The following is a 26,151-nucleotide window of genomic DNA, read 5'->3' on the forward strand; positions in this document are numbered from 1 at the left end:
CAAAGCATCTTGTAACTTTGGTAAAAAGGATATTCCTGTCATATTTGATGCATGTTCCTTGTTCCAAGACAGTATACAACCATCGTGTACACCCCACATCTTAGAGTGCTTCCTTCCTTGGGGAGGGAAGCTCCCGGGATATAGTCCTCAAAACTGGCTTATGTAGTAAACTCACCCCCATTTTGATTTATAGATTGATTACAGAATACTTGTGTCAACAGGGGAGAGGCAGAAAGCTAAATCTTCATCTTCCTTGGTGAGAAGTTGATAGATAACACCTTGAAATGAAGAGACCACATCAGCATGTTACGGAGATCTGGAGGGAGCTATCCACAGCGTCGGTTAAGAGAAGTGAAGGTGGCTGGGAAACGGCAATGGGGACATCCAGAAGATGGCTGGTTTGGGAAGCAAGCCTGAATAACTAATTGACTCTTTAAAATATGACCACTGCCACCACCAGAGGAGTCTACAGTGGTGGGGACACTATCTCCTAAATAATGACTTATGTTTGGAAAATTCCTCCAGCCCACTAAGTTTCAGACACAGCACAAAAGGGCTTATTTTGTTTTAAGGAACATATATTGTCTTGATAAGCACCACTAAATAGCTACAGAAGGACAGAGAGTTACACCAGCTGAAGGGAGGGAGTAGAAATTGGCTGACGTACCACCATCCTGACCCTTCCTTGGCCCTTTCTGCTCACCCTCCATACTCACTGATCCCCATTAAAAGAAGGACTTTCCCACCCACTGAGGAAGATCACCATGCCAGAGAAGGCAGGAGGGCCCAGGGAGCAGACTGAGCCCATGCTCCTTCTTCTGCACTGCATAAGATGCTCTCCTCAGTGGCTGATAAGAGGATAGTCCTGTGGGTGGGCCAGACTGGAGATCACTCTTGGGACAGGACAGACTCACAGGGACTGTAGTTCCACTAAGGACTCTGGTCCATCTCTGGCAGGAGGGAAACGGGCAGGTGTTTCCTCATTATGCAATGACTTTGAACCTGGAGAAGGCAACCTGGTCCCTGGGTCATAGTTGCCCTTGTGACATCATGGTTATCTTCTCCTCCACCGCCCTTCCTGCCTCTGCCAGGCCATTGGAGCTGGGACCAGAAGAGGTGTTAACACCTGAACCACTGCCCCAAAACCATGGGCAATAAATGCTGTGTAAGACTTAGTCAGACACCCCCTCCCTGGGGGTGGGGTGTTGCCCCATGGAAGAGGGAAGCACCAGAAGACTTCAAAGGACCCAGGGAAAGAATGGGGAGCTGGGGCTGTGGGGACTTTGCACAGAGGTTGATCCTCACTCATGCTTTCTCTGTACATTCTGATTGCAGAAGTCTGATCCAGATTATGATGCACTAGAGAGAGAGAGGCAGAAGGTAGGTGGGGCCCAGGAGCATGAGAGAACTGTAAATCATTGACTCTCTGATCCAGAGTCCTTGGAAATGGAGGATCCATCTCTGGTTCCACAGGAGTCAGTTCAGTGTTGCTTTTCTGTCTCCATAAATTCCCTCCCTATTCTGGGTGATCTGTGTTAAGTATGGAGAGAATAACAGAGAGACGAGGAGTCAGGATGCAAACAGGCCACATGGAAGTTGGGGCACAGAACAGTGGGAACTGGAAAGCTGGAGAAGGGGCAGCTTGGGCTAGAAGGATATAGGGTGACTGAGAGGTAGTAGTGGAAGCCAAAAGAAGTGAGGTGAAGGGAAAACCCCAAGGGGCTGTGGCATGGCATGAGGCATCAGGAGGCAGCATCACAGGCTTTTGAGCTGAGATGCAAGCCGTAAATGCAGAGGTTCATCCTCATGAAGACCCTTTGGCTCCTCACACCCATGCCGGGTCTTCTGGATCAGAAAGTTCCACTGGTTCCACGAACCTGTGAAGACCAAAGGGCAAGCATACCCCCATTTTATAGACAAGGACAGTGTGACTCAGAGGGTGAGCAGATGTGTATGTGGCCACAGACAGGAAAGAAGTAGAGGAAAAACCCCACCCAGGTCTCCTGGGTCCTGAGAACCATCAGGGAAAAGGCTGATTGTTAAGAGAGAAGAGCAGAGCTTCTTTGTGGCAGACACCAGAGCTGTGGTTGAAGGTGACAAATTCACTTAGAGTTTTCTCCTTTGCTTGGTTAGTTGCTTCTTGCAAAACAACGCCAGAGAGCAAGAGTCAATGCAGCTGGGAAGATCCAGGCCTGGTGGCGTGGCACCCTGGTACGTAGGACGCTGCTAGTAGCTGCCCTCAGGGCCTGGATGATTCAGATCTGGTGGAGAACTCTCACATGGAGATGTGTGCATAAGAAGCAGCAGGCCCTGTTGAAGACCTATGTAATCCAGGAGCAGGCGGCGGTCAAGCTCCAGTCCTGGGTTCGCATGTGGCAGTGCCATCAACATTACTGCCAAATGTGCAACGCTGTCTGCATACTCCAGGCCCCAAAGAGCTGCTTCGATTTCCAGACCAATGATGTTTTACAGCCACAATGCAAAGGCGCTTCCAACCAGCTAGAGTTCCACATTGAAATCCTATCAGTCTAAAAGCACTACAGGGTGGAGAACTGGCTCCACTGCCCCAATAAATATCTGACCAGGTCTTATGTGTCTCAGTGACTCCCACACCATGAGAACCCCCTAGGATTCAGGCCATGCCCCTCTTCTTCTACTTGGGGAAAGACTTCAATACAGGTACCTCCCTTTCACCCCTCAGTGCTATGGATCCTGTTCTGGACTGACAGAGGCCATATGCCACTGACTCTATCCAAATCAGAAACTGCCACCTGAGGCTGTCCTCATATAGGCAGAGCCAGGTGTCCCATTCCACAGCCCTAGCACCATTCTTGTCTCCTGAACTTGCAATTGGGAGGGGTTGGGCTTTGTATTCCTGAAGACTGTAGGCACCTACTCTTAGGAGAGTTGCGCCTGAGGCCATGCTCTGTCAGCTTGCCACTTGGGGCCAGCTGGGGCTTGCACCCATTTCCTTCCTATTTGGCAAGCCCCAGACAGAAGTCAGGCACTTGGCTGGCTCCCCTAGGAGGAGTGCAGCCCAGAGAAAGCACAGGAGGCTGGCCTTAGTGATGACTGGGCACAAGGTTTTGCAAGCTTCATGATAACTAGGATGCTTTTTTCTTTGGGAAATAGCAGATATTATGATCTTAAGGAACCTCAGCCCTGCCTCTGTCCTCCCTCCTCAGGACTGGCTTCTCGAAGATGCTGAACACAGGGCTCCCACTGATATAACCTCCTCCCTATGAATGACACCATTCTTGGTGACTTCAACATTGACTGGATGATGCCCCGAAGCTCCTTGCCTCTCACTTCCAGTAATTTGACTTCCATCCTACCTTAGTCACCCACTCCTATGATCGCACTATAGACCATTGCTTCTCAAGCTGTCTGTGGGTGAGGACCATTTTTTTAAAATGTCCAATCTATCATAGAACAATTCTTTGGTAAAACAATAAAAATAAATTATGAGAAAAATAAATGGGAAAGGCATACGGAATAGAAGGCTTGTTTTTAATTATTAGATTGAACATACATAAAATTACTATTTCAATTTGCTATAGAAGTTTCTAAATGCTTACTCTCAACCTCTGTACTTATCTTGGTGATAGCGAATGCTCACCACACTTCAGGTGGCATTACCCCAGTCCTTGTCATCATTCATAACTGACCACAGCAACAATATTAATTTCAATCATCCTGGTCTCTGACTTTTGCCTTCTATCCTTTAGGGCAGAGGTCAGAAAACTATGGCCTGCAGTTGAGTAGTCATGACAGAGACTGAATGGACATCAAGCCTAAGATACTACCCAGCCCTATAAAGAAAAAGTTTGTCAACCCTTGTGTTAGAGCCACTGATTCTTATGCATCAAACCAAATGCTTCTTCAGTCCTAATTAGGACCTCCCAGAGATTGACCTTACCAATGGTTTAATGCCCATTCATGCTATCATGTTCTCATCTCTTGTCCCCAGCAGAGATTCCCTTCTCTGTTGAGCATTCTCTTAGAATTTTACCACCATTGGACCTCTCTCTCTCCACCTTTGGATGAACCCAACCCTTCACCTCTTTCATCCCACACCAAAAGAGTGGAACTTCCCTGAAAGAAAACAAATCACTATATTTCATGGTTTTGGTTTGTATTCAGGATCAGCTAGACAAACTTCTCCAAACAGTTTTCTGTGAGTTTGCTTTTTGACCTGAAGATTTCACATTCTTTCCTCTCTTTTCAAATGGGCAATTCTCCCTCTTTTCCTCTTGACCTCAAATGATGATGTCACCACACACTTAACTGAGGAAATGAAAGCAGACTGGACCCCCATCTTCCTACCATCTCATCCTTTGTCTCTGCATCATGTGCACCACACTTGTTGCCTTCCTTAAGTTGACATGAATTGTCTTTGGCCCATCTGAGGCCAGCCCCTGCATTTTGTTCATCTTGTGTTCTTCTTTTTCGTTTGCCCACTATCACTTCTTGCCTTCGCAATGACATCATCCTGTAATTTCATTTGCTTCTCTAAATCAGTTTCTATCTTTTCACCAAATCATTCCCATTGGCATACAAAGTGTCCCCATCATTAAAAAGTCCATCCTTGACTACCTCCTATTGCAGTTCTTTGCATCTCCTCATAGCTAAACATGTTATGACTGTCTCCCCTTCCACTCCTCCCATTCTCTCCTAAACTCACTCCAACTGAGCCTCCCTTCCCCCTAATTCACAGAAACTATACGCGTCAAGGGTATTGACTGAAAGAGACTGTTTGCAAAAATGACCAAAATTACTTCACTTCTTGTATCCATGCTCTTTGCAATGTGACTTTGTAGCTCCATTGATCAAGAGGTGGAGGCTACTTAACCTCCTCTTGTACCTAGGCTTCCTTGTGACTTTCTTTGGCTGATAGTATACAGTGGAAGTGATACTGTGCCAGTTACAAGCCTAGGCTTTAAGAGATCTTGCACAGCCATCTGCCACCAGAACAAGGAGACTCTTGCTGTAGCATGAGAGACCACATGGGGCAGAGATGGGCCATCTTTGATGAGGCCATATTACACCACCAGCCCCCAGCTCACCGGCCAACTGACCACATATATTTGATTGGGCCTAGCTAAGAACAAAAGAATCACCCAGATGAGCCTAGCCTAAACTGTCACTCCACAAAACTATGAGCTCAATAAATGGTTGTTCTTTTAAGTTTCTATGTTTTGGGCGGTTGGTTCAACAAATGATAACATCATCTAAAACCACCAACTAACTTGCGTAGTCCAATGGTCAATTCTCTGTCCTCTGCCCTCTCATTTCGCATCCTCTCTGCATCAGACTACAGGGTTGACCACTTTCTCCTACTTGAAACACTCTCCTTTTGGCTCTAGAGACACCACACTCTCCTATTTTTCCTCTTTCTTCACTGGCTGCTCTTAATCTTATCAATGGCTTCTCCATTGGTCAGCCTCTAACCTATGAGGTGCTCAATCCTAAAACTTCTTTTAGTATCTTTTTATGTTTACTCCCCGATAGTATCATCCAGTCACATGATCTTAAATATCTGCTGTATCTTGATGCCACTCAGCTCTACATCTCCATCCCTGATACCTCCTCAGAATTCTGTACTTCAAAGTGCAACTTCCCACTTGATATCTTGCTTGGATGTCTAGTAGGTTTTTTAAACATAATGTGGCAGAAACAGGACTTCTCATTCCCCATGCCTCGTGCTTCTGTCCAAAACTTGCTTCTCCTTGTGCCTTGACCATTCACCCAATGTGTTTGATTCAAATTTTTCTCTGAATCCTCCCTTTTACTTAGCTCTACCCATTCCATCCGACACCAATCCATCAGCAAACAATGTTGGCTTCATCTCTGCAATATAGCAATATCTGCAATACAGCAGATAGTGAGGATTGGAGGAACTGGATCTCTCACACATTGCTGGTGGGAATGTAAAATGGGGTAGCTGCTATGGAAGACAGTTTGGTGATTTCTCAAAAAGTTAAATATAGAATTACCATATGACCCAGCAATTCTATTCCTAGGTACATATCCAAAAGAGTTGAAAACCTATGTTCAAACTGAAACTTGTACAAAGATTTCATAGTAGAATAATAGCCAAAAAAGTGGAAATAACCCAGATGGGTGAACAGCTAAACAAATTGTAGTACATCCATACCATGGTCTACTTCAGTAGCAAAAAGGAATGAAGTACTGATCGATGTAACAACTTGTATGGATCTCAAGGAAGAATAAAGACCTGAGAGCAATGGAACTATCTAGCTCCTAACTATGGGAAATTTAAGGGATTGCAGACCTGAGGGTATTCAACCCATCTATTTCCAAGTCATGGGCTTTCAAAGTTGAGTAAGGGAGACCAGTCCACTCAAAATTGCAGGCAGGGTAAGGTGGGTTTCCACAGTTAATTAGGGATGTGAGCTCTACATCTAGGGCATCTGCGCAAGCCGGGAGATTGAGTATGTGGTAGACTTGTCACAGAGTTGTACAGAGAAAAACCTACCCATACCTTTCCTCTCTAGACTCTGATTACAAAAGGATGACCAGTTAGATAAAATCATAAAGAAAGATTTTGATGAAACCAAACTGGTGAAAAAGAAAGTAAAGGAGAAAAAGATAGAGAAAGAGGAGCATCCACCACACCCTCTCCATCAAAGAAAGGTAGGTTGATGGAGGCCCTCAAAGTTGAGAGAGACCCCAACCTGCAACATCTGTGGCCCAAGTCACCCAGGAATGATGGGTTGTCTTCTCTGTGGCCCATAGCATGGGATGATCATGGAATTTGTCATCCAAACCAGGAAACATTTGTAAGTGAAAGATAGTGCTATGAATGATTACTCGGGAACAATGATCATAAACTGAGAATGTCTCAGGCCAACCAGAGTGCATGGCTGCACTATCCAGAGCTGGGGTGATGGGGATTGACTCATCCCTGGCTCTCCTCTTCTCCTAGTCTCTTCTTGGTCTGAGAAAGTTGGGTGACTGAGACATGTTGTAGGGAGGAGAAACCTGACAAGTGAGAGTCAGACCATGCAAAGTTGGGGAGTGGAGTGGTGAGGGCTGTGTTTGGGGAACACGTTGCCAAGTACAGGGAACCCACGTCTAGAATTGTATGGGAGCGTGTGTGCAGGATGTGTGCCTGTATGTGTGCTAATTGAAGTTTAAGGTGCGAAAACCAAAAGAAATGAAAGTGAGAAATAAATGAGAAAGACTCTAAACTGTGTGGAGCAGGGAAACTTCTAATACTGTGACTCGACAGAAGGAGACAGCAGGTTGTGGACTAGAGCTGAAGTCAGGCATGAAAGGCAAGCAAAGGATGCCACTTCTCTAGCCTGTGGGTGGGATTTGAAGGGAAAAGATATGTATCCCATGTAGCTGGTCAGGCACAGGTGGAACATGACAACCCTGTGACACTTAGATCATGGTGTTCTTGTTCTGGTTGACTGGCCAACTAGGTCCACCTAACCGGGTGATAGCTAGGGCAGGTGTGCCTCATGTTGCAGATGAGGAGCCTGAGACTCAGAGAGCAACATGATCCATGCCCATTAAGAAGAGAGTGGCAGAGACAGGACACTTATCTAGTCTTCCGGCTCCAGCCAATGTCCCTGCCCAGTGCTCCTGAACTTCTGAAGAAGGAGCAGTGGTTGATAATAGATCAGCACCTCTACCAGGCACACCCTGGGGCTGAGATGGGTGGGGAATGTTTCCTGAGTGTCCCTTTGTTTCCCTAGAAACCCCGCCCCCCGAAGATAAAGAAGCCGATGGCCAATGAGCTGATAGCCATAAAGGTCCAGGCCTGGTGGCGGGGCATCCTGGTGCGACGGACGCTGCTGCACGCCGCACTCAGAGCTTCCATCATTTCGCGGTGGTGGAATCTGACACTGGCAAAACTGCTGGAGAAGAGGCGGCGGGCGGCCCTAGTGTACCACGCGCTGCAAGAATGGGCAGTGGTCAAGCTGCAGTCCTGGGTCCGCATGTGGCGCATCCACCTTCGTTACTGCCGTTTGCTCCATGCTGTCCGCATCATCCAGGTTTACTGGCGCTGCCATAGTTGCCATACTCGTGGCTTTTTCCGTGGCAGCTATGAACTCACAGCAAGCCAGCTGGGGCTTGAGCTTGAGATCTTTCTAGGATCACAGATTTGTCGTATTACAGACTGCATCCCCTTCCCAATAAAGAACTGATCAGGTCTGCTCCAACTCTGTGTCAGCATGATCTCTGTCAGACAAGCTGCAGGTGGTCCTTGTCTCAGTGAAGGGTCAGGGAAAATGATGGCAGATACTGGACATCTCACAGGTCAGCTCTGAGGAAGCGGCAGGGGTTGTCTGGGGTCCCATGTGGAGAAGGATCCTGAGAGCCCTATGCCGGATGAGCAGGACCTGTGATTGATTAGCAATGTCTGCCCTGGGCAGAAAAGTGGGGGTTGCAGGGCGGCCAAGTCAGCCGGCTCCAGGGAGACGCCTTCACAGTGTGATCTATGTAAATGGTGTCCCCTGTAGTTGTGCAACATGGAGGCCTGTGTCACCTGATGCTCTTTTTTTTTTTTTATTGATGTTTTAATGTTTTTTAACATTGTGAATTTTTGGGTTTGGAGTTTTGTTTGTCCATCACCATACATATATAACTCCCTTCAACCCTTGTGCCCACCCCCCAACCCCACTGCCCCTGGTAACCACAGTACAGTTTTCTCTGTCCATGTGTTGGTTTATATTCCACATATGAGTGAGATCATACAGTGTTTGTCTTTCTCTTTCTGGCTTATTTCACTTAACATAATACGTTCCAGGCCCATCCATGTTGTTGCAAATGGAACGATTTTGTCTTTTTTTTATGGCTGAGTAGTATTCCATTGTATATATATACCACATTTTCTTAATCCAGTTGTCAGTCGAGGGACACTTAGGTTGCTTCCACTTCTTGGCTATGGTGAATAATGCTGCAATGAACATAGGGGTGCATAAGCCTCTTTGGATTGTTGATTTCAGGTTCGTTGGATAGATTACCAGTAATGGGATGGCTGGGTCATAGGGCATCCCAATTTTAAGTCTTTGAGGAATCTTCATACTGTTTTCCATAGAGGCTGCACCAGTTTGCATTCCCACCAGCTGTGTATGAGGGTTCCTGTTTCTCCACATCCTCTCCAACACTTGTTGTTTCTTGTCTTGGTGATTATAGCCATTCTAACGGGCGTGAGGTGGTATCTTAGTGTTGTTTTGATTTGCATTTCTGATGATTAGTGATGTTGAACATCTTTTCATGTGCCTATTGGCCATCTGTATATCTTCTTTGGAGAAGTGTCTGTTCATTTCCTCTGCCCATTTTTTGATCGGGTTGTTTGGTTTTTTTGGTGTTCAGTTGTGTGAGTTCTTTATATATTATGGAGATCAACCCCTTGTCAGATGTATGTTTTGCAAATATTCTCTCCCAGCTGGTGTGTTGTCTGTTCATCTTGATTCTGGTTTCGTTTGTCTTATAGAAGCTCTTTAATCTGATAAAGTCCCACTTGTTTATTTTTTCTTTAGTTTCCCTAGTCTGGGTAGGCATGTCATCCGAAAAGATTCCTTTATAACCAATGTCAAATAGTGTGTTGCCTATATTTTCTTCTATGAGTTTTATAGTTTCAGGTCTCACCTTCAGGTCTTTGATCCATTTTGAGTTAATTTTTGTGAATGGCGATAGCAGATGGTCCACTTTCATTCTTTTGCATGTGGCTCTCCAGCTTTCCCAACACCATTTATTGAAGAGACTTTCCTTTCTCCATTGTATGTTCTTAGCACCTTTGTCGAAAATTAGCCGTCCGTATATGTGGTGTTTTATTTCTGGGCTTTCAATTCTGTTCCATTGATCTGTGTGTCTGTTTTTGTACCAGTACCATGCTGTTTTGATTACTATTGCTTTGTAGTATCACCTGATGCTCTTAATCCTTTAGTGTCTTCCCATTTAATTAGAACAGTTCCAAAAGTCCCCCCTGTGGTCTACATAAGTCTGAATGGTCTGTCTCTGGCCACCTCATCCTCCCAGTCCTCCCTGACTGCTCTGCTGTTATCAAACATCCCCAGCACACTCCCATCTCAGTGCTTTGCACTTGCTGCCTCCTCTCCTTGGATTGTCTTCTTGCAGATGGAGCTCTCACTCCATTCAGATTTGTCTCTGCTCCGTGCTCCCTCCTCAGGGAGGCCTTCCTTGACCATCTTATTGAAACAGCTTTCCCTCCCCGCTACTCTATGCTCTAGCTCCTGACTCTGCTTTGCTGTTTTCAAAGTCCTCATCACTGCCAGGTTATCTTACCTCAATTTCTATTTTCTGTTCCCCCTACTGGAGGGTGAGCTCCAGGAGAGCAGGGACTCTGGGTTCAGTGCTGTGTTCCCAGGACCTAGAACAGTAGGTTCTCTCTCTTTCTTTCAGTATGTTATTGCACATGTTTTTTATTTTCTGTGTATTATGACGTTTTGACATCTTAAAAACAAAAATCCCTTTCTGGCTTGGGAGAGGCTGCCCCTCCCAGGGCTAGCCAATTCTTACTCTTAGTCCTGAATCAAAGGACTCAGCCTGGAGAGCATGCCTTTGACTTGCAAACTAACCAGTCCAGAGCCATACCTCCTCTCTCTGGCCTGTACCTCTCAGGAGGCAATATTCCTCTGCCTTAATCATCCCAGGGTCAGGTGCCAGGCATCTGGGGACCACCCCTATAGACAGAGCCCACCGAAATTGTTCAAACTAGCCAATCCTATACTGTTCACCCTGCCCTGCCTCACCTTTCCCACTCCAATAAAGGCCATGGCAAAAGCTCATTTCTCACTCTTGTCTTCTGCCACCTGAACAAAACCTGATGCTTCCCCTATGACATGCGGTGACCTCCTCTCTAGGAGCTGTGAGTATAACAGACTTCGTTTCTTGCGCCTCTCCTATTCTCTTGTGGCCGCACCTGACTGACCATCACATAAAAGAACACAAAACATATATATACTAAGTGAAATTCACATAACCATGTTTAGATTAACCACATGCTAGTAACGTTTGACATAAGATTGTTAACATAAGATTAACAATTCAGTGGCGTTCAGTACGTTCACAGTGTTAAGCAACCACTATCATCTATATCAGGTTCTAAAACATTTTTATCATCCTAAAAGAAAACCACATGCCCATTATCCAATCATTCCCCAGTAACCACTCCTCCAGCCACTGGAAACCAGCAATCTGCATTCTATCTCCATGGATTTACACATCAGTGAAATCGTACAATATTTTGTGTCTGGTTTCTTTCACTTAACATGATGTTTTCAATGTTCATCCATATCGTAGCATGGATCAGTACTTCACAGCTCTTTATTCCTGAATGATATACCCTTGAATGGAAGTGCCAGCTTTTGTTTAACCACTCATCTGTTGATGGACATTTTGTTTCCTTGCAGTAACATTGGTTTATAACATTATATAAATTTCAGGTGTACACCATTATATTTCGATTTCTGTGTAGATTACATCATCTTCACCGCCCAAAGACTAATTACAATACGTCACCACACACGTGTGCCTAATCATCCCTTTCACCCTCCTCCCTCCTCCTTTCCTCTGGTAACCACCAATCCAATCTCTGACTCTATGTGATTGTTTGTTGTTGTTGTTTTTATCTCCTACTTATGAGTGAGATTACATGGTATTTGACTTTCTCCCTCTGACTTATTTTCCTTAGCATAATACCCTCAAGGTCCATCCATGTTGTCACAAATCGTCGGATTTCATGGGTTCTTATGGCTGAGTAGTATTCCACTGTGTATATATACCATATCTTTATCCATTCATCCCTTGAAGGACACCTACGTTGCTTCCAAGTCTTGGATATTGTGAATCATGCTGCAATGAAGACAGGAGTGCATATATTATTATGTATTCATGTTTTCACGTTCTTCGGATGAATATCCAGCAGTGGAATAGCTGGATCGTGTGGTAGTTCCATTCTTAATTTTTTGAGGAATCTCCATACTGTTTTCCATAGTGGCTGCACCAGTTTGCACTCCCACCAGCAGTGTATGAGAGTTCCCTTCTCTCCACATCCTCTCCAACATTTGTTGTTTCCTCTCTTGTTGATTACAGCCATTCTGATGGGAGTGAGGTGATATCCCATTGTAGTTTTGATTTGCATTTCCCTGGTAGTTAATGATGTTGAACATCTTTTCATGTGCCTGTTGGTCAGCTGTATATCTTCTTTGGAGAAATGTCTGCTCGGGTCCTTTCCCTATTTTTTAATTGGGTGGTCAGTTTTTTTGTTGTTGAGATGTATGACTTCTTTATATACTTTGGATATGAACCCCTTATCATATCTTCTCCCAATTGCGAGACTGTCTTTTCGTTTTGTTGATGGTTTCCTTTGCTGTGTAGAAGCTTTTTAGTTTGATGGAGTCCCATTCGCTTATTTTTTCTATTGTTTTCCTTGCCCGGTCAGACATGGTACTTGAAAATATGTTGCTAAGACCAGCGTTGAAGAGCATACTGCCTATGTTTTCTTCTAGAAGTTTCATGGTTTCAGGTCTTACATTCAAGTCTTTAATCCATTGGGAGTTAATTTTTGTGTGTGGTGTAAGATAATGGTCTACGTACATTTTTTTGCTTGTGGCTGACCAGTTTTCCAAACAGCATTTATTGAAGAGACTTTCCTTTCTCTATTGTATGTTCTTGGCTCCCTTGTCAAAAATTAGCTGTCCATAGATGTGTGGGTTTACTTCTGAGCTCTCGATTCTGTTCCATTGATCTCTGTGTCTATTTTTGTGCCAGTACCATACTGTTTTGGTTACTATAGCTTTGTAGCATATTTTGAAATCAGAGGGTGTGATACCTCCAGCTTTGTTCTCTTTTCTCAGGATTCCTTTAGCTATTCTGGGTCTTTTGTTATTCCATATAAATTTTAGGATTCTTTGTTGTATTTCTGTGAAAAATGTTGTTGGAACTTTGATAGGGATTGCATTGAATGTACAGATTGTTTAGGAAGTATGGACATTTTAACTATGTTAATTCTTCCAATCCTAGGGCATGGAATATCTTTCCATTTCTTTTCTTTTTTTTTCTTTTTTGAGGAAGATCAGCCCTAAGCTTCTGGACACTTCTGGAACACTCCATTTTCAGCCCCTTTCCCTTCTCAAGAGAATGGAGGGTGGGGCTGAAAATCCAAGCTTCTAATATGGCTTTGTCTTTCTGGTAGCCAGTCCTCGTCCAAGATCCACCCAAGAGCCCACCCAGAGTCACTTCACTATAACAAAAGACACACCAGAAAATTACGAGGATTTCAGGAGCCCTGTGTCAGGATCTGGGATCAAAGACCAAATGTTAGGACAAAAGATGCTCCTAGTGCTTTTATCATGTAGGAAATTACAAGAGTTTCAGGAGCTCTGTGCCAGGAACTGGGGGCAGAGACTAACATATATTATTTGTTATCTCACAAATCTGGATTATCTTGGTGTAAGAAATAAGTAAGGAAATAAACATGAAGGGGACATGTCAAAAGGACACAGAAGCCAGCCTGAGGAGCTCCCAGTGGTCAAATCTAGGGAAAATTGAGCACTAAAATTACTACGATAGTAGCAAATTAAAAACTATTAAATTAAATAGGTTTATTTAGTCCATACTGATCAGTCCATACGGATACAAATTAAGAAATGAAAAATTAATGTAGAGACGAGAAATCTCTTCCTCACGGTAGAAAGCTAACTAACAATTATAGGAAAATGATGATATTAGAAAGTCACTGCTTGGAAACCATCATAGTAATAAATAACTCAGGCAAGAAACGTTAAGAAATGCTAATATAGTGGGTGAAATGCGTTGAGGGATGGGATTTTGCATGGTCTCAAAGCATCTCCTTATAAAAATATTTATTAATTACAAAGAGAAAATATACTTTACAGTAATGTGGAAGACAAAACATTGATCAATTGATAAAGTTAATGTCATTACTAATGGAGTAAATAGACAGTATGTGCCACCTAATAGTTTGTAATGAAAAGGACACAGCATCTGTTATCTTCCACCCAAAAACATATAAGGAGAGTCTAATCATGAGAAAACATCAGACAAACCCAAATTGAGAGACATTATACAAAATGGCTGACCTATAAACCTCAAAAATATCAAGATCATAAAAATAAAGAAAAGACTAGGCATTGTTCAAGATTAGAAGACTCCAAATAGACATGATAACTGCAAGTAGTATGTGATCCTTGATTGAATTCTTAGCTATAAAGGATGTTACTGGGACAGTGGGTGAAAGGCACATCTCCGGGGGAAGGTGATGCAAGAGTCCTTTCAGTATATCTCTAAGTTTTAAATTATTTCCAAATAAACTATTTTTGAAATTTGGAAGATTAGGGTGAGGCTCTACATCCCCTAGAATGGTACTTGGCTCAGTGTAGGTGCCAATCTACGGAGGGTTGAAAGAATTTCCTATAAAAGACCTTTACAATGTGGAGGTCGAAAGACAAAAGTACTAAAATTGCTTATTTCCATGATAAGAGGGTAATGGATACACACACACACACACAAAAGAGATTAGATATGATATCAAAAACATAAAACTTGAGGGGAGGGGAGTAAAAGAGTAGAGCTTTTAGAAAGAGGTCAAACTGAAGAGACCATCAACTTAATACATAGATTGCTATATATGTAGGTTACTATATATGAACTTCATGGTAGTCACAAACCAGAAACCTATAATAAATACAAAAAAAACTAAGAGATAGGAATCCAAACAAAATAGTAAAGAAAGCCATCAAACCACAAGAGAAGAGAGCAAGAGAAGAAAGGAACAGAGAAGAACTACTAAAACACCCAGATAAAAAGGAACAAAATGGCGATAAGTACATACTTATCAGTAGCTATTTTAAATGTCAATGGACTAAACGCTCCAATCAAAAGGCATAGGGTGGCTGATTGGATAAAAAACAAAAAAGAGCCATATATATGCTGCATACAAGAGACACACTTCAGACCTAAAGATATTCACTAACTGAAAGTGAAGGGATAGAAAAAGATACTCCATGCAAATGGCAATGAAAAGAAAGCTTGGGTAGCAATACTTATATCAGATAAAATAGACTTTAAAACAAACACTGTACCAAGAGACAAGGAAGGGCATAACATAATGACAAAGGGAACAATCCAACAAGAAGTCATAACACTTGTTAATATCTATGCATCCAACAGAGGAGCACATAAATATATAAATCAATTATTAACAGACATAAAAGGAGAAATAGACAGTAACACAATAATAGTAGGGGACTTGAACACTCCACTTACACCAATGGATAGATCCTCCAAACAGAAGATCAGTAAGGAAATATTGGCCTTAAACGACAGCTAAGAACAGATGGGCTTAGTAGATATATACAGAACAGTCCATCCAAAAACGGAAGAACACGCATTCTTTTCAAATGCACGTGGAACATTCTCCAGGAGTGATCACATATTAGGTCACAAAACAAATCTCAAAAAATTTAATAAGATTGGAATAATACCAAGCATCTTTTCTGACCACAACGGTGTGAAACTAATAATCAACTACAGGAAGAAAATCAGAAAAGCCACAAATACGTGAATATTAAACAAAATGCTACTGAACACCGATTGGGTCAAAGAAGAAATCAAAGGAGAAATCAAAAAATACCTGGAGACAAATGAAAATGAAAATACGACATACAAAATTTATGGGGTACAGCAAAAGCAGTTCTAAGAGGGAAGTTTATAGCAATACAGGCCTACCTCAACAAACAAGGAAACTCTCAAATAAACAACCGAACAGTACACTTAAAGGAACTGGAAAAAGAAGAACAAACGAAACCCAAAATCAGTAGAAGAAAGGAAATAATAAAAATCAGAGGAGAAATAAGTGACTTACAGACTAAAAAAACAATAGAAACAATCAATGAAACCAAGAGCTTGTTCTTTGAAAAGATCAACAAAATTGACGTACCTTTAGCTAGACTCACCAAGAAAAAAAGAGAGAAGGCTCAAACAAATCAAATCAGAAATGAAAGAGGAGAAATTACAATAAACACCCCAGAAATAAAAAAGATTATAAGAGAATACTATGGAAAGCTATATGCCAACACATTGGCTAATCTAGAAGAAATGGACAAATTCCTAGAACCATACAACCTTCCAAAACTGAAGCAAGAAGAAATAGAGAATTTGAATAACCAATCACCAGTAAGGAGATCAAAACAGTAAGCAAAAACCTCCGAAAAATAAAAGTCCAGTACCAGATGGCTTCCCTGGTGGATTCTATCAAACATTCAAAGAAAACTTATTACCTATCCTTCTCAAACTCTTCCAAAAAATTGAAGAGGAGGGGAAGCTTCCTAACTCATTCTACGAAGCCAACGTTACCCTGATAATGAAGCCAAACGAGGACAGAAAAAAAGAAAATTACAGACCAATATCACTGATGAACATCAATGCAAAAATCCTCAACAAAATACTAGCAAATAGAACACAACAATATGTTAAAAAGATCATACACCATGGTCAAGTGGGATTTATTCCAGGGATGCAGGGATGGTTCAACATCGGCAAATCAATCAATGTGATACACCACATTAACAAATGGAGGAAAAAATCACACAATCATCTCAAGAGATGCAGAGAAAGCATTTGACAAGATACTGCATCCATTTATGATAAAATCTCTGAATAAAATGGGTATAGAAGGAAAGTACCAATAAAGGCCATATATGACCAACCCACAGCTAATATCATTCTCAATGGTGAAAAACTGAAAACTACTCTTCTACGAACAGGAACCAGACAAGGATACCCAATTTCACCACTGTTATTTAATGTAGTATTGGAAATCCTAGCCAGAGCAATCAGACAAGAAAAAGAAATAAAAGAGATCCAAATTGGAAAGAAAGAAGTGAAACTGTCACTATTTGCAGATGACATGATTTTATATATAGAAAACTCTAAAGAATCCACCAAAAAACTTTTAGAAATAATAAATGAATACAATAAAGTTGCAGGATACAAAATCAACATACAAAAATCAGTTGCATTTCTATACACTAACAACGAAGTAGCAGAAAGAGAAATTAAGAATACAACCCCATTTACAATTGCAACAAAGAGAATAAAATAGATAGGAATAAACTTAACCAAATAGGTGAAAGATCTGTACACCAAAAACTATAAAACATTATTGAAAGAAACTGAAGAGGACACAAAGAAATGGAAAGACATTCTGTGCCCTTGGATTGGAAGAATTAACATAGTTAAAATGTCCATACTTCCTAAACAATCTATAGATTCAATGCAATCCCTATGAAAGTTCCAACAACATTTTTCACAGAAATAGAACAAAGAATCCTAAAATTTAAATGGAATAACAAATGACTCTGGATAGCCGAAGGAATCCTGAGAAAAGAGAACAAAGCTGGAGGTATCACACCCTTTGATTTCAAAATATACTACATGGGGCCGGCCCAGTGGCACAAGCGGTTGGGTGTGTGCGCTCCGCCACAGCGGCCCAGGGTTCACTGGTTTGGATCCTGGGCACCCACTGATGCACCGCTTGTCAAGACATGCTGTGGCGGCATCCCATATAAAGTGGAGGAAGATGGGCATGGACGTTAGCCCACAGCCAGTCTTCCTCAGCAAAAAGTGGAGGATTGGCAGATGTTAGCTCAGGGCTGATCTTCCTCACAAAAGAAATATATATATACATATATACTACAAAGCTATAGTAACCAAAACAGTGTGATACTGGCACAAAAACAGACACAGATATCAATGGTACAGAGTTGAGAGCCCAGAAGTAAACCCACACATCTATGGACAGCTAATTTTTGTCAAGGGAGCCAAGAACATACAATAGAGAAAGGAAAGTCTCTTCAATAAATGCTGTTTGGAAAACTGGTCAGCCACAAGCAAAAAAACGAATGTAGACCATTATCTTACACCACACACAAAAATTAACTCCCAATGGATTAAAGACTTGAATGTAAGACCTGAAACCATAAAACTTCTAGAAGAAAACATAGGCAGTATGCTCTTCGACATTGGTCTTGACTGGGCAAGGGAAACAATAGAAAAAATAAACCCATGGGACTCCATCGAACTAAAAACCTTCTACACAGCAAAGGAAACCATCAACAAAATGAAAAGACAACCTAACAATTGGGAGAAGATATTTGCAAACCATACATCTGATAAGGGCTTAATCTCCAAAATATATAAAGAACTCATGTATCTCAACAACAAAAAACTAACAACCCAATTAAAAAATGGGCCAAAGACCTGAACAGACATTTCTCCAAAGAAGATATACAGATGGCCAACAGACACATGAAAAGATGTTCAAAATCACTAACTATCAGGGAAATGCAAATCAAAACTACAAAGAGATATCACCTCACTCCCATCAGAATGGCTATAATTAACAAGACAGGAAACAACAAGTGTTGGAGAGGATGTGGAGAGAAGGGAACTCTCATACACTGCTGGTGGGAGTGCAAACTGGTGCAGCCACTATGGAAAACAGTATGGAGATTCCTCAAAAAATCAAGGATAGAACTAGCATATGATCCAGCTATTCCACTGTTGGGTATTTATCCAAAGAACTTGAAAACACCAATTTGTAAAGGTACATGCACCTCTGTGTTCATTGCAGCGTTATTCACAATAGCCAAGACTTGGAAGCAACCTAAGTGCCCATCAAGGGACGAATGGATAAAGAAGATGTGGTATATATACACAATGGAATACTACTCGGCCATAAGAAACGATGAAATCCAGGCATTTGTGACAACATGGATGGACATTGAGGGTATAATGCAAAGTGAAATAAGTCAGAGGGAGAAGGTCAAATACCGTATGATTTCCTTCATTAAGTAGTAGATAATAACAACAATAAACAAACACATAGAGACAGAGATTGGATTGATGGTTACCAGAGGGGAAGTGGGGAGGAAGGAGGCTGAAAGGGATAGTTCGGTACATGTGTGTGGTGATGGGTTGTAATTAGTATTTTGGTGGTGAACATGATGTAATCTATGCAGAAATAGAAGTATAATGATGTACACCTGAAATTTTTACAATGTATAAACCAATGTTACTCCAATAAATAAAAAATTAAAAAAAAAAAAGAAAAACATTAGAGAAAATCAATGAAACAAAAAGTTGGTTCTTTGAAAAAATCAACTAAATTGATCAACCTTTAGCTAGATGGACCAAGAAAGAAAAACCACACTCATCTAAAACCAGAAATAAAAGTGGAGACATTACTACCAACTCTATAAAAATTAAAGGATTATAAGAGAGTACTATGAATAACTGTATGTCAATGAATTGGATAACCTAGATGAAATGTACAAATTCCTGGAAACACAAAACCTAACAAGACTGAATTGGAAAGAAATAGAAAATCTTAAGAGATTCATAACTATTAAGGAGATTGAATCAGTAACCAAAAGCCTCCTAGCAAAGAAAAGCCCTGGACCTGACGGCTTCATTGCTGAATTCTAACAAACACTTAAAGAAGTAATACTAATCCTTCTCAAACTCTTCCAAAATATTGAAAAAGAGGGAACACTTCCTAACTCATTTTATAAATCCAGCATCGCCCTGATACCAAAGCCAGACAAAGAAACTATAGGAAAATGAAACTTCAGACCAATAGCCCTGATGAACATAGATGGAAAAGTCCTCAAAAAAATACTATCAAATAGAATTCTGCAGCACATTAAAAGGATTATGCACTGTGACCAAGTGGGAAATATTCCTGGGATGCAAGGATTGTTCAACATACAAAAATCAGTCAATGTAAGATACCACATTAACAGAATAAAGGGGAAAAAAACAAGAGCATCTCAATTGATGCATAAAAAGCTTTTGACAAAATTCAACCCCTTTTCATGATGAAAATACTCAACAAACAAGGAATAGAAAGAAATCACCTCAACATAATAAAGGCCACATATGAAAATCCACAGGTAATATCACACTCAACGAGCAAGATTGAAATCTATTCCTCTGAGATCAGGAACAAGACAAGGATGCCCACTGTTACCATTTTGCTTCAGCATAGTATTGAAAGTCCTAGCCAGAGCAATTAGGCAAGAAAAAGAAATAAAAGGCATCCAAGTTGGAAAGGAAGAAGTAAAATTATCTCTGTCTTCAGATAACGTGATTTTGTATGCAGAACACCCTAAAAATTCCACACACACACACACACAAAAAAAAACTGTTAGAAGTAAAAAATGAATTTGGAAAGTAGCAGGATACAAAGTCAACACATAAAAATCAGTTGCACTTCTATACACTAACCATGAACAAAACAAAAAGGAAATTTAAAAAAAATAATCCCATTTACAATGGAATCAAAACCTATAAAATACTTAGAAATAGACTTAACCAAGGAGGTGAAAGATTCGTATTTTGAAAACTATAAACCATTACTGAAAGAGTTAAAGACACAAATAAACAGAAAGACACCCCATGGATTGGAAGACTTAATATTGTTGCGATGTCAATACTCCCAAAGGAATCTATAGATTCAACGCAATCTCTATTAAAATTCATGTCATTTTTTGAAGAAAGAGAAAAATCTATCCTAAAATTTACATGGAATCTCAAGTGACCCCGAATAACCAAACCAATATTGAAAAAGAAGAACAAAGTTGGATGTCTCATACTTCCTGTTTTCAAAACTTATTACAAAGCTACAGTAATCAAAACAGTGTGGTACCAACATAAAAACAGTCAGACAGACATATAGATCAATGGAATAGAATAGAGAGCCCAGAAATAAACCCTCACATGTATAGTCAAATGATCTTCAACAAGAGTGCCAAGACCATTCAATAGGGAAAGGACAGTCTCTTCAACTAGTGGGGCTGAGAAAACTAGACATCCACATTCAAAAGGATCCAGAAGATGGACCCTTACTTCACACTACACAAAAATAAAAATGACTCAAAATGGACCAAAGACCTAACTAAACTTAAGAACTAAAACTATAAAACTCTTAGAAGAAAAGATCAGGGAAATCTTCATGACATTGGATTTGGCAGTGATTTCTTGTATATGACACAAAAATCACAGGCAACAAAAGAAAAACATAAATTGGATTATATCAAAATTAAAAATTTCTGTGCATCAAAGGACAAAAACAACAGAGTGGAAAGTAATCCATAGATAGGATAAAATCTTTGCAAGTAATATATATGATAATGTATTAAAATCCAGAATATATAGAGAACATCTACAACTCAACAACAACAAAAAAACTGATTCAAAAATGGGCAAAGGACTTAAATAGATATTTCTCCAAAGAAGATATACAAATTGCCAACAAGCATATGAAAAGATGCTCAACATCACTAATCATTAGGGAAATGCAAATCAAAACTACAGTGAGATACCACCCATAAGATGTCTACTATCAAAAAAAAAAGAGATTAACTATTGACGTGGAGAAATTGGAACACTTGTGTACTGCTAATGGGAACGTAAAATGGTATAACTGCTATGGAAAACAGCATAACAATTCCTCAAAAGTTAAAAATAGAATAACCAAGGCTGGCCCCATGGCTTAGCAGTTAAGTGCGCGTGCTCTGCTGCTGGCGGCCCGGGTTCAGATCCTGGGCACGCACCAACGCACTGCTTGTCCGGCCATGCTGAGGCCGTGTCCCACATACAGCAACTAGAAGGATGTGCAGCTATGACATACAACTATCTCCTGGGGCTTTGGGGGAAAATAAATAAATAAAATTTTAAAAAAATAGAATAACCATATGATCCAGCCATTCCATTTCTGGGTATATACTCAGAAGAATCGAAAGTAGAGTCTTAAAGAGATATTGGTACCTCCATATTCGCAGCAGCATTACTCACAGTAGCAAAAAGGTGGAAGCAACTCAAGAGTCCATCCACAGATGAAAGGATAAACAAAATGTGGTGTATTCATTGAGTAGAATATTATTCAGCCTTAGAAAGGAAGCAAATTCTGACACACGCTACATGAATGAAACTTGAAGACATTATGCTAAGTGAAACGTCAGTCACAGAACGGCAAATACTTTATAATTCCACTCATATGAGGTATTTAGAGTAATCAATTCATAGAGACAGAAAGTAGAATGATGGTGGCTAGGCGCCAGGGGAAGGGAGAATGGAGAATTATTGTTTAATGGGTAGAGAGTTTCAACTTTGCAAGATGAATAAAGTTCTGGAGAAGGACAGTGGTGATAGTTGCACAACAGTGTGAATATACTTAATGCCACTGAGCTGTATGGTTAAAATGGTAAGTTTTGTGTTATGTATATTTTACTACAATTTTTAAGACAGTATTTTTAAAAGATTTGGGGGAAAAGGAGCAAAAGTTGACACAGAACTCCATGTTGCACAACTATAGAGGGCGCCATTTACATAGACCATACTGTGAAGGCGTCTTTCTGGAGTTATCTGACTTGGCAGTCCTGCAACCTCAACTCTCCTACCCATGGCAGACATCACTAATCAACCACAGGCCCTGCTCATCCAGCACCAGGCTCTCAGAATCCTTCTCCACACAGGACCCCAGACAACCCCTGATGCTTCTTCAGGGCTGATTTATGAGAAGCCAAGTATTTGCCATCATTAGCTCAACGACCTCCTTGAAATATGTGTGATGGAGAGAGCTGGGGACAAAGATATAACAGACCTGATCATTCTTTTATTGGAAAGGGTATGCATTGCTGCACTTTACAAGCTTGTGAGCCCAAAGTGATTTCAAGTTGAAGATTCAGTTGGTTTTCTTTGAGGTCGTAATGGCCCTGAATCAAGCCACGAGTGTGGCAACTATGCCAGCGCCAGTAAACCTGGATGATGTGGACAGCATGGAGCAAACGGCAGAAACGAAGGCGGATGCGCCACATGCGGACCCTGGACTGCAGCTTGACCACTGCCCATTCTTGCTGTGCATAGAACACTAGGGCCGCCCTCCGCCTGTTCTCCAACAGCTTGGCCAGCTTCTGCTTCCACCAGCATTGAATGATCCGTGCTCTGAGCACTAGGTGCAGCAGCGTCCGGCGCACCAGGGTGCCTCGCCACCAGGCCTGGATGAACACGACTGGTTCCTGTTCCATCATCATGATCTTCACTTTTTTGGGCCCTTATAAGAGAAAACAGGGACACTTAGGAAACTCATACATTTCGGCTCTAAGGTGTGCCAGGAAGGGGTCCTGATCCTCTATCAACAATCACCCCTTTCTCTGACGTTCAAGAGAGCTGTTGTGGTCAACAGCTGGACCCAGGAGACCAAGTAGGTGTCCTGCTTCTGCCATTCTCTGATTAATGGATATGGACACATCATCTTGCCCTCAGGGTCTCAGGGTCTCCATCTGGAAAATGGAGGTACACCTGCAATTGCAACCTCACCCAGTTTTACGTGGACCTGGTTTGCCAGTCTAGAGCAAGAAGACCGTGATCTAGAGGTACAAGAGATACAAGTTTCACCTGGACCTGACCACCTAGCTGAGATCCATGTCTATTCTCTTCAAACTCCTCCCATCTGCTGGATAAGTGGCATCCTTTGCTCCCCCTGCCCTCTTACTTCTGACTTCAGGTTAAACCCACAGCTTGCTATCTCCTTTCTGCCTCACCAAAGTATTAAAAGATGCTCCACCTCATACACTTTATTAAGAGCTTAAACACCAGTTAACACATACATCAGTACAAAGATACACATGCACACACACTGCTAGACCCAGTCTCCCTGTACCTTGGCCATTGTATTCCCCAAACACAGTCCCCACCTTGTAGCTCCCAACTCTATGTGGTCTGGGTTGGCCCCCCTTGCCCCCCCTCCTTGGCACAATCCACATGCCTTGGCCAGACCCACATCTCTTAGCCTAAGGAGAAAATGGGGGGAAAGGACAGCCAAGGAGGAGTCAATCCCTGTTCATTCCAGCTCTATGTATGCTGATCATTCATCCAGTTTGCCTGGTACATACTGGGTATACGCCTGTTGTCCTGGTGTAGTGTTGATAAGTGCTCCTTTCACTCACTGAAGCATCTCTCTTTGGACAATAAATCACATGTTCACAGACCTTTGGGTCATTCTGCTGGACCACAAGGGTCAGAGATGGCACAAGCCAAGCCTCCCCAACACTGTAGAGCCTGGACCCATCTACCCATGGAAGAGTGGGAAGGGCAGGGGCAGTGGTGTGAGTGGGGGTGTCAGGGGTAGAGTCTCTTCCTCTTCTCTCCTTTGCTCCTTCAAGCTCTGTTCTATCAATGTGCTTTCACCATTATCTTTGATTATAATTTAGAAGGTTTGCTGACCTTCTGTAATCAGAGTTTAAAGAGAAGGACATGGGAGAGAGTACAGGCGCTCTCCCCAACACTAGGCGCCAGGTCAACCACACACTTGCTTCCTGGCCTTTCCTAGTGAAACTGAGGATGACGGAGTTAAAATTTCCCTGGACTAGGGTGAAACTGTGCCTTGTACCCACAAGGTTAACGTGGGAAACAGAATAACCAAAGTTTCTGAGCTTGCCTTGCAGAACAGCAGGAGGATCGCTGATAAGAGAGGAACTTGCTGACAGTTCCCTGCCTGACTAAGCATCTTGCAGGAACATTGAGAAGCTAAAAGACTGATTGCAAACTTTAGATGTCAAAGACTAAAAATCCATCCCGTGCAACACATAGAACAGATAGTCAAGCCTGTGCAGAGGACTCTTAGAACTTCAGCCCCCAAGGCCACATGCTCCCCCTCCCCTACCTAAAACCCCAAATAAAAACCCTTGCTAGTAGCTTTTCGAGCAGTTTGGGATCACAGCGTGAGCTGCCTGTTCTCCTTGCTCAGCGCTTTGCAATAAAATTCCTACTTTCTTTCACTATACCCGGTGTCAGAGATTGGCTTCCTGTGCGACGGGTGAGCAAACACACTTCAGGTTCGATATCACTAGGACCTCAGACATGGAGGAAGGATCCCATCCTGAGGTAACTATGGGAAATGTACTGCCCTCCCAGAAAGTTTGGGTGGATCTGATTGTCTCTTACAAAACATTAAATGCCCTTGACTTGGGGTAGATAGTCAAATTCCCTCAGGCATGCGCTCTACTAAATTACCCATGGTTAGGGGTTAGGTGGTCCCATCCCTCTCAGGTCTGTACTCCTTCAGCCACAGCTCTGGCAGGAAGAGTGGAGGAGGGGAGAGAGCCATGATGTCATAACGGCAACTATGACTCGGGCGCCAGGATGTCTCCCAACAGCTGAGCCCCCTCTAAGGAAAACCTGGAAGACCCATCCTTTCTTTCCTACCAGAATGGCCAGAGGTCTGGCTACAAGGATCACCTCAAAAACTGACCCATTGACACAAAAGTGTATAATGATACTCATCAAAGCCGGGCTGGTGTTCATCAAATGGATTTCAATTCATTTAAACAATGATATGCCAAATAACAATTAGAAAGAATGAGTATGCTCTCTATGGACGGATATAGAAGAGTGAAGATTTAGCAAGATTAGCAAGTTCATCAAATCAACCTGAACTCAACATAAGCATATATTTATACACGTGTTATAGAGGCATTATTTTAAAAGGGGTGGGGATTAGGAAGATATACACAAAAATTAGCAGCGATCATCTCTGACGAGGATAGAGGAATTGGGGGAACAAAGTAAAATCCTTCACGGTGGCTAAAGCTCCTATGTCTGGCCTATCTGTAGATCACCTAGTTATCAGGCCCAGGGGAAGGCAGGACCCATATAGGCCAACTCATGAAGCCCTCAGGACCAGCCAGAACATTCCATTATTACAAAGTTCCCATGCAGTTCCCACTCCCAAGATGGGGCAACCATTGCTCTGTCCCCATTGATGATAGTTGTCCTTTCTGCAGCACACATACCTGGATTCACACAGTGTGCCCTCTTCAGAGTCTGGCTTCTTCTCAGGCTTAGGCTCAAGTGGCCTCAAGTACTCTCCTGTCTTTTTCTTCCCCTGAGGGCCTCAAGGTCACAATCAGGAGATGGGTGAGGGTCAGCCACTGCACAAGCAGGGCCCCACATCTGCCTGCTCCTGGCCTCTGAAGACCCCCTTGATCATTGTGAGGCCCTGGTCCACTCTTAGGATCACAGTTCCAGGGGTCACTGAGGAGCACATTTGCAATGTATAGATTAAGT

At 42.1% G+C, this 26,151-nt stretch overlaps 2 protein-coding genes and 1 pseudogene across 2 annotated transcripts; 2 read left to right on the forward strand and 1 right to left on the reverse strand.

Moving 5' to 3' along the window:
- The first annotated feature begins 1,147 nt into the window (after positions 1 to 1,147).
- On the forward strand, positions 1,148 to 2,532 carry IQCF3 (IQ motif containing F3). Its single transcript, XM_004419767.3, has 3 exons — positions 1,148 to 1,165; positions 1,336 to 1,380; positions 2,134 to 2,532. The coding sequence occupies exons 1-3, from the start codon at positions 1,148 to 1,150 to the stop codon at positions 2,530 to 2,532; spliced, it is 462 nt and encodes a 153-aa protein (XP_004419824.1).
- Positions 2,533 to 5,949: 3,417 nt separating this feature from the next.
- Positions 5,950 to 8,180, forward strand: LOC101387852 (IQ domain-containing protein F5 pseudogene; annotated as a pseudogene).
- A 14,511-nt stretch (positions 8,181 to 22,691) lies between these two features.
- LOC101388118 (IQ domain-containing protein F5) lies at positions 22,692 to 25,102 on the reverse strand. The gene is made up of 3 exons (XM_087431678.1): positions 25,099 to 25,102; positions 24,193 to 24,279; positions 22,692 to 23,134 (listed from the first exon to the last, which is right to left on the reverse strand). The coding sequence occupies exons 1-3, from the start codon at positions 25,100 to 25,102 to the stop codon at positions 22,692 to 22,694; spliced, it is 534 nt and encodes a 177-aa protein (XP_087287804.1).
- Positions 25,103 to 26,151: the final 1,049 nt, after the last annotated feature.

This window comes from Ceratotherium simum, chromosome 5, assembly GCF_057802395.1.
Source record: "Ceratotherium simum simum isolate JZ-2026a chromosome 5, ASM5780239v1, whole genome shotgun sequence".
Lineage (NCBI taxonomy): Eukaryota > Metazoa > Chordata > Mammalia > Perissodactyla > Rhinocerotidae > Ceratotherium > Ceratotherium simum.